Genomic DNA, 14,199 nt, shown 5'->3' with positions numbered 1-14,199 from the left:
ATCCCCAATATTTTTCTTTCTCCAATTCTTGTTAGACATTGGGTCTACATAGGACCTATGTTTACAAATTGTGGCATCTCAAATATGAAGCCCCAGTTTCAAAGGAAATTGATGATTTATAGCTATCTTCCAATTCAAAAGTTCATCACAGCAATCCAGTAATGTTTAAAAAACATTTGAAACTATGAAATAGCCTAGCAAGTACCATATATTAAATATTGGATCTTCCAGGTTATTGTTTATATGGTAATTCCACTCTTTTGCTCAAAATCTTCACTGAATCTCTAGTAGCAATCAATGAAGTACAAGTTCAACCTGGTATTCTAAACCCTGCCCAACATGGTCTTAACTTCCTGCCATGCTACTTTATTTACCACTGTGTATGTATATAAATATATATCATATATTCTTGACCATTAATTGTTCCCTGAGATTGCCTCATCTCTTCCTAACTACTTAGCTTCATTTGTGCTGTTTCTGCCACATGGAATGCCACTGTGCTTCTGACCATCTTCTGCTTCTTGAAATCCTAACTGCCTTTAAAGGACCACTGAAAATATCTCCTCTTTTTATGAATTCTTTCCTGAGGCCTCCAACTTTTGAACCAGTATTTGTTGTCCCTTAGAGCATTTAATCATGTTCTGTCTAGTATTAAAGTTATCCATGTATTTGTCTTATTTTCCCCTACCAGATTGTAAACTCTATGCTTGAGACCAAGGTCTGTGTCTCACTCATCTAAGTGTATGCTGTGGAGCCAAACGTATTAAGCATGTTGTAGGTCTCAGATATAAAATAATGAGACCTAGCTCCTTGTTTGGCTCAAAAATTGGAATTGAAGATACTACAATTCCAAAGCAATCATTCTAAAAAGGTTTTGAGCAGTCAGCATTTTTTTTTTTTTTTTTTTGAGACGGAGTCTCGCTCTGCTGCCCAGGCTGGAGTGCAGTGGTCAGATCTCAGCTCACTGCAAGCTCCGCCTCCCGGGTTCACGCCATTCTCCCGCCTCAGCCTCCCAAGTAGCTGGGACTACAGGCGCCCGCCACCGCGCCCGGCTAGTTTTTTTTTTTTTTTTTGTATTTTTTAGTAGAAACGGGGTTTCACCGTGTTAGCCAGGATGGTCTCGATCTCCTGACCTCGTGATCCGCCCGTCTCGGCCTCCCAAAGTGCTGGGATTACAGGCTTGAGCCACCGCGCCCGGCCACAGTCAGCATTTTTAGAAAAAACATGGAGCCTGCAAAATCCTAGGAAGGATCATATTTATCTAAATATTTAAGTTTAGCCTGGTTATTAAAAACCAATTTACATTTTCCTCTGTGTTTGCTTATCTGTTAATTTCTAATAGGTAGAGCTGGGATTAGGGTGAGATGAGTTAGATGCCAATGGCACCAATTGAAGGAGGCAATCACTTTTTCGTCAGTCTCCTGCCAATAGATTGCTAAGAATCCATTAGAGCATAATCAAAATTTTTCTTTCCAAACGAGCTTATAAATGGAGAATGTGCTCAAACACAACATTCCTTTTTGACTTACTCGAAGTAAAAGTAAGTTCATCGAAATGGATTAGTACTTTTTTACTCAAAGTGTTTTCAAATTAGATTTTTTTGGCCCACCTATGACAATAGGTGACAGTGTTTCTGAAGTATTTATGTGAGCAACAATTTTCTTGGTCTTCTTAGAATTATTACCCAGGATCACTATTCGTTCCATTTCTTCCCTTGATTATATCATTATTGCCATTTAATGCAGCATGAAAGTTCTCTATGATATTTCATATTTTGCATGTATATATATTTTAAGACAGAGTCTCTCTCTGTTGTCCAGGCTGGAGTGCAGTGGCGTGACCTCGGCTCACTGCAACATTTGCCTCCCAGGTTCAAGCGATTCCTCTGCCTCAGCCTCCCAAGTAGCTGGGATTACAGTATCTGCCACCACGCCCAGCTAATGTTTGTATTTTTAGTAGAGATGGAGTTTCACCATGTTGGCCAGGCTGGTCTTGAACTCATGACCTCAAGTGATCCACCCGCCTAGGCCTCCCAAAGTGCTGGGATTACAGCCATGAGCCACCATGCCCAGCCTATATTTTGCATATTAAAAGCCTTTTTTTTCACCAGCTCTCTACATTTGAAATTTTATGAATTGTTTTCCTTGAGTAAGGAGTATTTGTACTATAAATGGGAAACAAGTATCAAAATATATGACCCATGATTTCTGTAATCTGTATGCTTTTCTTACTGACTTGTAAAGACTCCTTAAATACCTCAATAGAAAAATGAGCAAAGATGTGATTAGGCCCTTCACAGGAAAATAGGCAATCATCACAATACTTCTTTAATTAAAAAAAAACAAACCACTAATTAAAAGTGACAAATATTCTGCCTCACTGCAATGAGATAGGCAAAGATGTAAAAGAACAGCAGTATTCAATATTGGTAAATTAATAGGGAAATGAGTGTTTTCATTACATGGTTGATGCAGCTGAAAATTCTAGCAGCCTTTCTGGAGAGCATTTTTGTATATATTTCAAAAGCCTAAGATTGTGTGAGACCTTTGACTCTACAGTGTTCCTTCTAGTGATTTATCTTGAAGAAATAATTGGACAAACTTGTGGTGACATAGGTACAATATGTCTATAATATACCTAAATTAAATGTCTGTCAATTGGGGATTGATTGTCTTAGGTTATAAACCCATACAATGAACTGTGGTGCAAGTGATGATTAGTTCTTGTCTGTTAGTGTGAAAATGTGCCCACTATGTACTAAGTTTTTAAAAACCTGGTGACAAAAAAGGCTGGGCGCAGTGACTCACGCCTGTAATCAGCACTTTGGGAGGCCGAGACAGGTGGATCACGAGGTCAGGAGATCGGGAAGTCAGCAACCCTGAATGGAGGGACTGGCTGAAGCCATGTTTTACATCTTTGCCTATCTCATTGCAGTGAGGCAGAATATTTGTCACTTTTAATTAGTGTTTTTTTTTTAATTAAAGAAGTATTTTGATGATTGCCTGTTTTCCTGTGAAGGGCCTAATCACATCTTTGCTTATTTTTCTATTGAGGTATTTAAGGAGTCTTTACAAATCAATAAGAAAAGCATACAGATTACAGAAATCATGGGTCATATATTTTGATACATGTTTCCCATTTATAATACAAATACTCCTCATTCAAGGAAAACAATTCATAAAATTTCAAATGTAGAGAGCTGGTAAAAAAAAAAAAAAAGGTTTTTAATATGCAAAATATAGGCTGGGCATGTGGCTCATGACTGTAATCCTGGTAGTTTGGGAGGCCTAGGCGGGTGGATCACTTGAGGTCAAGAGTTCGAGACCAGCCTGGCCAACATGGTGAAACCCTATCTCTATTAAAAATTTAAAAAGTTAGCCAGGCATGGTGGCGGGCGCCTATAGTCCCAGCTACTTGGAGGCTGAAGCAGGAGAATGGTGTGAACCCGGGAGGTGGAGCTTGCAGTGAGCTGAGATCGTGCCACTGCACTCCAGCCTTGGGGACAAAGCGAGACTCTGTCTCAAAAAAAAAAAAAAAAAAAACCTGTTGACAAAATAGCATGCTCTTATCTTATTTCTGTTTAAAAATAGATTTATCACTTATCTTGGAAGGGAGTGAGGATTAGATCATTGTTGCGGGAAGTCAGGGACCCCAAACGGAGGGACTGACTGAAGCCATGGCAGGAGAACATAAGTTGCTTAAGTTGTGAAGATTTCATGGACATTTATTAGTTCCCCAAATTAATACTTTTATAATTTCTTACACCTGTCTTTACTGCAGAATCTGAAATCTAAATTGTGAAGATTTCATGGACACTTATCACTTCACCAATCAATACTCTTGTGATTTCCTGTGCCTGACTTTGCTTTAATCTCTTAATCCCATCATGTTTGTAAGCTGAGGATGAATGTCGCCTCAGGACCTTGTGATGATTGCTTTAACTGTACAAATTGTTTAAACAATATGAAATCTGGGCACCTTTAAAAAAGAACAGGGTAACAGCAATGTTCAGGGAACAAGGGAGATAACCTTAAAGTCTGGCTGCCTGTGGGCCAGGCGGAACAGAGCCATATTTCTCTTCTTTCAAAAGCAAATAGGAGAAATATTGCTGAATTCTTTTTCTCAGCAAGGAACATCCCTGAGAAAGAGAATGTGTTCCTAACGGGAGGCCTCTGAAATGGCCACTTTGGAAATGTCTATCTTTTATGGTTGTAGATAAGGGATGAAATAAGCCCCAGTCTCCCATAGCACTCCCAGGCTTATTAGGATGAGGAAATTCCTGCCTAATAAATTCTGGTCAGACCGATTCTCTGCTCTTGAACCTTGTTTATCAATGACAATGGGTGCACAGCGGGACATGGAAGTTCATTAGTAATTCTAGTTTCACCCTGACCTTGTGATCTCGCCCTGACCTCCTGCCTTGTGATCTTTTGTTGCCCTTGAAACATGTAATCTCTGTGACCCACACCCTATTCGTACACTCCCTGCCTTTTGAAAATTGCTAATAAAAACTTGCTGGTTTTATGGCTCAGGGGGCATCATGGAACCTGCCAACTTGTGATGTCTCCTCCGGATACCCAGCTTTAAAATTTCTCTCTTTTGTACTCTTTTGCTTTATTTCTCAGACCAGCTGACACTTAGGGAAAATAGAAAAGGACCCACATTGAATATCGGGGGTGGGTTTCTCCTGATAGATCATGGCCATTTTTGTATTCTTCTTCATAACTTCTGTATTGTCTATTCTTTTTACAGTGAACATCTGTTATTCTTACAATCCAAAAAAAAATTATTTCCATTTTGAAAAAAAAGGACCAGTTTCAATTTAAAAAATGTTTATTCTTAGGCAATACAATAAAATAATATTTTAGATATAATTACAGAAATATTAGTACATTAAAATATTATAATCTTGTCAGGATATAACAATATAAAATATTCAATATATTTTAAATATATTTCATTTGGTGATAGAGTAAATATTAAGTTTAGTAGCAGTAAGTTACATTTGATACATAGAAAATCTTTGTAAGTTAGCCATCAAATTCAAATGTAAGCATTATTTTAATACTTTCATAAATAAGTTACTTAATAATATTTATCTTGCTGAAAGACTTCTGAGAAATCTGTTATTTTAGCACACTGTGAAATTCCAAAGTTGAAGCCCCAATTTTAAAGAAACAGTTTACATTTTATCTGTAATATTAAATCTTCATACTTGTGTAAGCTACTCATAAGCTATCTGGAAAATAATGCATATGAGCTATAACTTAGTCCTGAAGTACTTCTAAGTAAAGTCTTAGAAGTACGACTGAACAGCTGTTCATATGGCTTCATTGAAATTTCAGGTCTTAGCATCACTTGTCTTCCTCAGAAGTTAAATACTGATAAGAGGGCATGAGAAGATGGAGGCCTGAGTGGAGGCCAGTGGTTTGACATTAGCACCAGTCTAGAGCTTTTACTTATGAGTAAAAGTAGATGACCTTAGAGTCATCTGTGAGTTTGAACTTTAAATAGAGACATGGATGGAGCAGCTGTAGCCAGCCGTACTGGGTAACTGCCTGTAGAGTTGTTGCTTGGGTATTTGTCTAGAACAGGTTTTCTCAGTATTTAGAGTACATCAGAATCATGTGGTGGGCTTGGTAAAACATAGATATTTCGGGCCCTCCCCCAAGAGTTTCGGATTCTGTAGGTCTGGAGTGGTCCCTAGAATCTGCATCTGTGACAAGTTCCCAGATGATGCTGATGCTGCTCTTCCAGGGACCGCACTTTGAGAACTACTGGCCTACGGTAGGTTTGTAGAGATTAGCTAGCTCCATATGCCGCTATAGTACACTTGGGATCATGGGACATTTTTAAAGCAGAAAAATTTATTTGTTAAGTGAATCTAAATAAGTGAAATGCTTCATATCTTAGTTGAGATGTAAAAATGGCTTGACAGCAAACACATGAGCAGTGAAGGATGTAAACCATGTGAGCCACGGCCATAGTCTATGCTGTCCTCTAGGTCACGTTTTTCACTTACAAAGCAATTGAGATTGAAGCAGTAGCCTGAAGTTAAATATCAGCACCACCAACTCCACCTAGGTAGATCAGGAAGCATCTTCAAAGCTTTGTCTCTTGGTGTCTGGACTCTAAGACTCATCAAATAGTGTTATCATCAAGTATAACACTAGTTTAATGTTTTGTAGATCTTGTTTTTTCTGCTATTATTCAGACCTTATCTTCTCTTGGCTTTTCTAGGAGAAACTAGAAGCCCTGGGTTTCCCTAGCCATAGACCTTATTTTTAACCTTTACTTGGGCTTGCTGAATTATCATAATGAAATATAACAGCAGTGAAAAGGAAGAAAAAACAAGAGGGGAGGGAAGCTACTTGTATATGTGAGATTCTTAACAGAGCAATGAGTTACTTTTTCTGGGATATTAGATCAGAAACAAGTCTCTTTTTTCTCTTAGCATCTCTGTAGGTTAGTAGTGTCTGGGACATGCTTGGTGCTGAATAACATGATTGTTAAGTTGAATTAAGTAACCTTGGGAATGTATCAACACCTTGAAAAGTGGGTTTTAAGACATACAGCAGCCAAATTATACAGTTTGATACATTAAGATTTTTAAACAATGGACTCTTTCAATATGGTTTGTAAGAATATATGACATAAAAAGTGTTGCTTTTTTTTTTTTAAACAAAGGAAGAATTAGAGAAGTAACAAAGGAATAAATCTGTAAAACCTAGAGTGATGACATATTCAGAGCAATGAAAAAATAGATTCTGAGTCTGATAAACCAACAAATGCCTTAAGTTCATTCGTGGATTATTGAACTGCTCCTTTACATAAGATATGCACCAACATTTATGGGATGAGGATAAAGTACACATTTCATAAGTAGTATTCTTGTTATTTGTGTGGGTATGCTGGTAAAAGAGAAGTTAAAGTTATATATATTTCATAGTATGTATATAACAATATCCTTTTAAAACTAATTCACTAAGGGGGAAAATTGTATATGCTTTGAATACAAGCAGATTTTAGAGCTACAGTGAAACGAATTTAATAAACAAAAAAATCTTTAAAAACCAACAAAACAAAACCATACAGTATTTCCAACAGTATTATGGTTCCATCAGGGAATCCCCCTTTTGCCCTTAGCAGTGGGCATGTTTGAAACATTCCTAGAAAATCTATGAACCTGAGTTCAGTTCTGTGTTCCAATCAGGCCTTACGGTCCTCAGCAGGTCTGAAAGTCCAGTTCTATACACAATGCTCCAGGATACCACATGCCCCCTTCTCTTCCCCTACCCAGGGTCTGAAGTTTCATGAAGGGGTGGTGGGGCAATCAAATGCTGATTTAGCCTCCCTGAGTCTTAAAGACAGGAGGAGGACAAATGTGGGAATCCAGTGGGCCAAATATTTCATAACTTGTAGCATTCAAACTTCATACAATCACCATAGTGACAGTGCCTTGGATGTAAGTGGAATAGACTTTTGGTGTTATTTTGTGAATAGTTGCTGCTTTGCCACAGGGAACTTTGAAACAGCACAGATTGGAGACCCAGATCACAGAACTGACTTGAAAGAACTGCTTTGTTCTGTGGGGAAACAAATTGAAACTTTGTACTGAGTCACCATGGAGCAATATTGTTTGGTTAAAGAAAAATACCTAAATAAAAGCATGCTCTGTCATTACTTTGTTCCTTAGGATGAAAAATAGCAGTTCTGCTGTCTTTTTTAGCTTTAGTGTCTTTTCTTCATGCACACCTGACAGCGACTTATTATTTTTTCTAATTCTCCAGCTTTCACAGTTGATGGAATAGGCTTTCTGAAATAAAAACAAACCAAAAAAAACCCCTCATTGATTTATGCATAAAAGGGAATTTTTGCTGAGTTTGAGTTTTATTAATGAATATTGTCACTATTTTGAAATTTATTACAGGGCCGGGCGTGGTGGCTCATGCCTGTAATCCTAGCACTTTGGGAGGCTGAGGTGGGAGGTTCACTTGAGGTCAGGAGTTTGAGACCAGCCTGGCTAACATGGTGAAACCCCATCTCTACTAAAAACACAAAAATTAGACAGGTGTCATGGCATACGCCTTCTATAATCCCAGCTACTCAGGAGGCTGAGGCAGGAGAATCACTTAAACCTGGAAAGTGGAGGTTCCAGTGAGCCCAGATCGTCAGATTGTGCCACTGCACTCCAGCCTGGGCAACAGAGCAAGACTGTCTCAAAAAAAAAGAAAAAAAAAAGAAAGAAAGAAATTTATTATAGGACTATTTATCTTTATGGAAGAAGTATATTTCTGAAAAGGCATATATGGTGGCATTTTATAATTTTAGTCATATTTCAGCAGCATTAAAGAAACATAAGCCTTGATGAAAACTTACAGATCATCTTTTATGTAATAAAAACTACTCCCACCCTTTAAATAATCCACATTATTCGCAAGTCTTTCAATACAGTAAATTCAGATGAGAGATCATTTAGTGTGATTGCACCAAGTAATTTACTCTAAATTTATATACAAATGTTAAATGTGTTTAGTAATGACAAAACACTGATTTTGTCTTTATTGGCACAGTAGTACAAAATCATGGCCACTCCTTGACCCGAGAACACAGGCAACTTTCAACAGTTCTGAAATTGAGTCATCAGATTCAGCTTGATGGTGAATAGTTACCTGAACATTCTTTCTGGGTTTAATGAAGCCAGCCAGAAACTGTAGGAATTTGAATAGTAGTTGCACGTTCCTCTTCCATGACATTCTAGAAACGGGCTGGCTCGGAATTCTTCCAGGCAGGAGCCGGGGGAGGCCAGTGCTTGCCCGGTGCCCTCAGAACCTGCACTTGTGAACTACCACAATTTAAAAAATCTGAGTAAACACTCTGTCCACTGGGGTTCAAATGTTCAATTCTCTACTTTTTTTTTTTTTTTTTTTTTTTGAATGAATGGGCAACTGTGAGTAAAGAAGGGGAAGGAATGATCATCAGTGATGCTACAGATTAGAAATAACCACCTATGTGGCCAGGCGCAGTGACTCATGCCTGGAATCCCAGCTCTCACGCCTGTAATCCCAGCTCACTCTTTGGGAGGCCTAGGCAGGCAGATCACTTCAGGTCAGGAGTTTGAGGCCAGCCTGGCTAACATAGTGAAACTATGTCTGTACTAAAAATACAAAAATTAGCTGGCATGGTGGCGTGTGCCTGTAGTCCAAGCTACTCAGGAGGCTGAGGCAAGAGAATTGCTTGAACCCTGGAGGCAGAGATTGCATTGAGCCCGGAGGTGGAGATTGCAGTGAGCCAGGATTGCGCCACTGCACTCCAGCCTGGGCGACAGAGGGAGATTCTGTCTCAAGAAAAAAAGAAAAAGAAAAAAGAAAGAACCACCTGTGTGCAGCTATGACAGTCTTCACAGTCACACATGGCCATTCCATAGACTTCTTCACTAGCATTTACATCTGACAGTTTTTTCTTTAAAAGACTGTCTTTCTTTGCTTTTATCTCTGTATGAATGTGAAAGGGGCACAGATTTTGGAGCAGACAGACCTGGGTACAGATCCTAGCTTTTCCACTAAATAGTTGTAAGACCTTGGGAAAGTACTTCATTCTTGTTTGTAAAACTGTAGATGATAGAAATTACCTATCAGAGTTTTCATAAAAATTACAGAGAATGTATATAAAGCAGTTATCTTATAAAAAATAGGCATTCCAGGCTGGGTGCAGTGACTCATGCCTGTAATCCCAGCACTTTGGGAGGCTGAGTTGGGTAGATCACTGGAGGTCAGGAGTTTGAGACCAGCCTGGGCAATATGGTGAAACCCTGTCTCTACTAAAAAAACAAAACAAACAACCCAAAATACAAAAATTAGCTGGGCGTGGTGGCACACACCTGTAATCTCAGCTACTCAGCAGGCCGAGGCAGGAGAATCACTTGAACCTGGGAGGCAGAGGTTGCAGTGAGCCAAAATCACTCCACTGCACTCCAGCCTGGGTGACAGAGTGAGACTCTGTCTCAAAAGATAAAAATAATAAAAAAAGAGGGATTCCATTATCAATCAATGGCAGCTACTATTCACCTAAATTTCATAAGAGAATTTGTAGGTAATCTCCTTCTGAGAAGTCTTTTTTTTAATACTCCATTATTTACCAGAAGTAAAGAAAAAAAAGTGTATTTATAGATTTTCAAGGAAATGTCTATGGCATGTTGCACCCACTGACATCAGGCAGCATTGACCCTGGGAACCACATTTTACCCAGCATAATGTAACATTCTACGGGTACTTTACTATAAAACTCCTGTTCCTTTTCTCCTCACCATGATGAATGAAAATCCTTTCCAGAGAGAAACCCAGCCGTGAGGACATGGAGGAATGTCAGTGGTTTGGCTGTGAACGGCTATGGCGATCGCAGGAGCTTCACAAACAGTGCATCTGTAACATGAAACAAAGACTATGGCAGCATTGCCACTTTCTGCACTGTGATGTGCTGCCTTACATTCCATTACAAGGGAAGTGATTCACTTGGTCCCATTGTAAAACTAGGGGATTGGATTTTTACCTGCTTATATAAGGCTCAAGGGCCCTGCCAGTAATGGGAGCCATGTTCATTGGCATCAGAGCTGGTGTTGACAGCCAGTATGAATAATCATTTCGAGATGCGAAATTACATACATCATTGACATTGCAGAATAAGAATGGCATTGTGGTAAATCGCTGCAGGCAGCTGCCCAGAGTTCCTAATGAAACATCAGACTGAGTATCACTTTCAGTAAGTTAAAGTTATTTTCGGCATCGCTAGAGAGAAGCTAATTAAAACGTAACCTGTAGCAAAAGCTGGACAAAGACAACACAAGAGTTATCTGCAAAGTGTAGTATTGAGAAGTTTTCATACTGATAGAAATCAAAGATCCAATAGGCAAACAAATCTTCTTTCTGCCACCTTTAATACTTCCTGTGGCTCTTTCTTTTTTTTTTTTTTTTTTCTTTTTTTGAGACGGAGTCTCTCTCTGTCGCCCAGGCTGGAGTGCAGTGGCCGGATCTCAGCTCACTGCAAGCTCCGCCTCCCGGGTTTACGCCATTCTCCTGCCTCAGCCTCCTGAGTAGCTGGGACTACAGGCGCCCGCCACCTCACCCGGCTAGATTTTTTGTAATTTTTTAGTAGAGACAGGGTTTCTACTGAACCAGGATGGTCTCGAACCCCTGACCTCGTGATCTGCCAGTCTCGGCCTCCCAAAGTGCTGGGATTACAGGCTTGAGCCACCGCGCCCGCCCCCCTGTGGCTCTTTCTAATCGATCTAGAACATGGGGGCTAGCATAGGTCAGCTGGGATAGTGTTTTTGCTTCAAAGTATTCCCACTTATTCATATGTACGTAATAGCTAATAACCAGATAAAGGTTTAGAAAAGCTATTATTTGTGAGATTAAAAAGCAAACGGGTGGGCTGGGCATGGTGGCTCACACCTGTAATCCCAGCACTTTGGGAGGCTGAGGAGGGAGGATTACTTGAGCTCAAGAGTTTAAGACAAACCTTGAAAACATAGCCAGACCTCGTCTCTACTGAAAATCAAAAAAATTAGCTGGATATAGTGGCATATGCCTGTAGTCCCAGCCATTCAGGAGTCTGAGGTGGGAGAATTGCTTGTGCCTGGGATGTTGAGGCTGCAGTGAGCCGTGTTGCACCACTGCACTCCAGCCTGGGTGATAAAAGTGAGACCCTGTCTAAAAAAAAAAAAAAAAAGAAAGAAAAAGAAAAAGAAAAAACACCAAAAAGATAAATGCAGACAGGTGGTTTAGGGGGTTTTAGGGGCAAATTGTTTGCACTGAATGGGAGGAGCTAGGCTGGCATTCCTGAGCTAGGCTCCTTCCAGCATTTTACATTCCAGAATGAAAATTAGGTCAGTGTTGTTTTATTTGCTCTCTTAAAAAGTGCCAGAAGATACTCAAGGTTGTTTACACTTAACTTCAGAGGGAAGCATCCTAGGCTATAAAGATTTACAATCTGCATGTGGAACAACACAACTGGCAGATGGGACTGGGACATTACCGAGGTCTTGTCCGTGGGCTCGTTCATTCCCTTGTACAAAGAGAAAAGAAAACCCACTGTAGAGTGGCGCGGTCCCCTCTGGACATGAAGGGATTGCTGTGGTTTGACTGTGTCGGGTGAAGACAAAGCCTCTTGTCCAGGTTGCAGGTGATCCACTGTCTCCACGTTTTCCTTTCAAACCTGGCAATCCATCTGATCCAGGTGGTCCTTCAAAAAACACATTCTGAATGTTGCAACACACACAAAATCTTAAACTCGTTTTTTCAAAGTACTAATTTAAATATATGTTGAGTCCCATATATTGAAAGAAATCCTGGAGAAGTGTGGCTTATAAAAATGGCCAAACAGTATTATTAAATGTTAAACAGTTTATCACACAGTGCCTCTTCTTATCAATCTTTGTGTGAAAATCTGATGAGTTTTTTGAGATCAGGTCTTTATCTTTGAATTCCTCTGTGAGGCCTGGCACAGTGGCCTGCCTGCATCTGGTAAGGTCTTATGTATGTTTTTTATGAATACATGAATGAATCCTCCTACAATGTGATGGGGGAAAAATCCAATATCTACAACTTAAAGTCTATTCAAGTAGATCATAATAAATTACTTATGGTTTTGATAAATTCACAAATTATTGCAACATTGTCTACAATAAACAATTGCAGAAAACACTGAAAGCTCTTTTTAAAGGTTCAAACTTCAAGAAAGTTTTGATCAATTTGTTAGGAAAGTAAGAAGAGAAGGCTTTTTTTTTTTTTTTTTTTAAACACTGTAATAAGGGTTAATTTATTTTATTTATATGAGTTAAAAACAAAGTAAATGGTTTCTGTACATTTTTCTCCCTGTGGAGAAAGACTTTCTATACTTTGGAATACGGAGTTGGACAAGGCTAATCCACACTTGTCATGTTCTAGATAAGGACCTGTGAGCTGTTCTCTCTTCCATTCCTCTTTTTTTTTTTTTTTTTTTTTTGAGGCGGAGTCTCGCTCTGTCGCCCAGGCTGGAGTGCAGTGGCCGGATCTCGGCTCACTGCAAGCTCCGCCTCCCGGATTTACGCCATTCTCCTGCCTCAGCCTCCCGAGTAGCTGGGACTACAGGCGCCCGCCACCTCGCCCGGCTAGTTTTTTGTATTTTTTAGTAGAGACGGGGTTTCACTGTGTTAGCCAGGATGGTCTCGATCTCCTGACCTCGTGATCCGCCCGTCTCGGCCTCCCAAAGTGCTGGGATTACAGGCTTGAGCCACCGTGCCCGGCCTCTTCCCTTCCTCTTGAACTTCCTTCTCCTTTCTTTCATTGAACAGCTATTATTTATGGTATTGGCATTGGTTTCCACCTCCTCACCCCCATCCATTTGTGCAGCCACTGTACTGACTCCCTCCCCAACCAGACTTGGGCCATGGTTCTTTAGGGTCCTAAGGAAGCACAGAGAAAACAGAGCCGGTTAGACTTTGGGCCTACATCATCACAGGAATTAGTTTTGTTGTCCACAAACATCCATGCCCCTGGGAGTCAGGCATTGTCACAGTTTAGTCCTGACTCAGAAGTCAGGACTTCCCACAGAAATTTGTAAAAGCCCCAAATGCTAAAAGTAGAAGATTTGAACATCAAGGTAGTTTCCAGAGGAGTGCTTTGAAACGTTTGCAGAAGGTAGATGTTGATCCAGGTGTCAAACTGACACATACAGCATATGTTCAGAATAAAACACTATATGTAAGAGGCCTCTTTTCATGACACACATGAATTGTTGAATTCTATTCAAGAATGGCTTTTTTTTTTTTGAGACAGCGTCTCACTCACTCTGTCACCCAGGTTGGACTGCAGTCGTGTGATCTCGGCTCACTGCAACCTCCACCTCCCAGGTTCAAGCGATTCTCCTGCCTCAGCCTCCCAAGTAGCTGGGATTACAGGCACCCGCCACCATGAAGAATGGCATTTTTAAAAGATGGCTTTCTTAAAAAAGGATACTAAGTTGCTCTTCTACGCATACCAAGGTAATATTTTTCTAGCTACGTACTTATGTACCACTCCTATAGATAATAATTATTAACTAATTACTCCTATAAGTTATTAAAAACAGGTATTGGCCTTTTTGAAAGAAGAACACCCATAGGACTTAAATTAGTTCTATTTGTCCTCAGGCTAAACTGTGCATCAGTTTGGAGCCCATCTG

The 14,199-nt window shown here is 39.9% G+C and overlaps 1 protein-coding gene across 1 annotated transcript in view; it reads right to left on the bottom strand.

The window, feature by feature from the left end:
- Positions 1-4,818: 4,818 nt before the first annotated feature.
- The window catches only part of COL4A3 (collagen type IV alpha 3 chain), a 148,866-nt gene continuing 139,485 nt past the window's right edge, over positions 4,819-14,199 (bottom strand). Inside the window, exons 48-52 of the mRNA XM_025404399.1 lie at positions 12,034-12,240; positions 10,549-10,726; positions 10,307-10,421; positions 8,673-8,845; positions 4,819-7,816 (exon numbers count right to left, since the gene is read on the bottom strand). Of these exons, the coding sequence (XP_025260184.1) occupies positions 7,732-7,816; positions 8,673-8,845; positions 10,307-10,421; positions 10,549-10,726; positions 12,034-12,240 (758 nt within the window). The 3' untranslated portion in view covers positions 4,819-7,731. The remainder of the gene's footprint in view (positions 7,817-8,672; positions 8,846-10,306; positions 10,422-10,548; positions 10,727-12,033; positions 12,241-14,199) is intronic.

Source organism: Theropithecus gelada, chromosome 12 (genome assembly GCF_003255815.1).
Source record: "Theropithecus gelada isolate Dixy chromosome 12, Tgel_1.0, whole genome shotgun sequence".
NCBI classification, from domain to species: Eukaryota; Metazoa; Chordata; class Mammalia; order Primates; family Cercopithecidae; genus Theropithecus; species Theropithecus gelada.
Note: the sequence above shows the minus strand (reverse complement) of the source record. Positions and strands in the feature narration are given on the sequence as shown.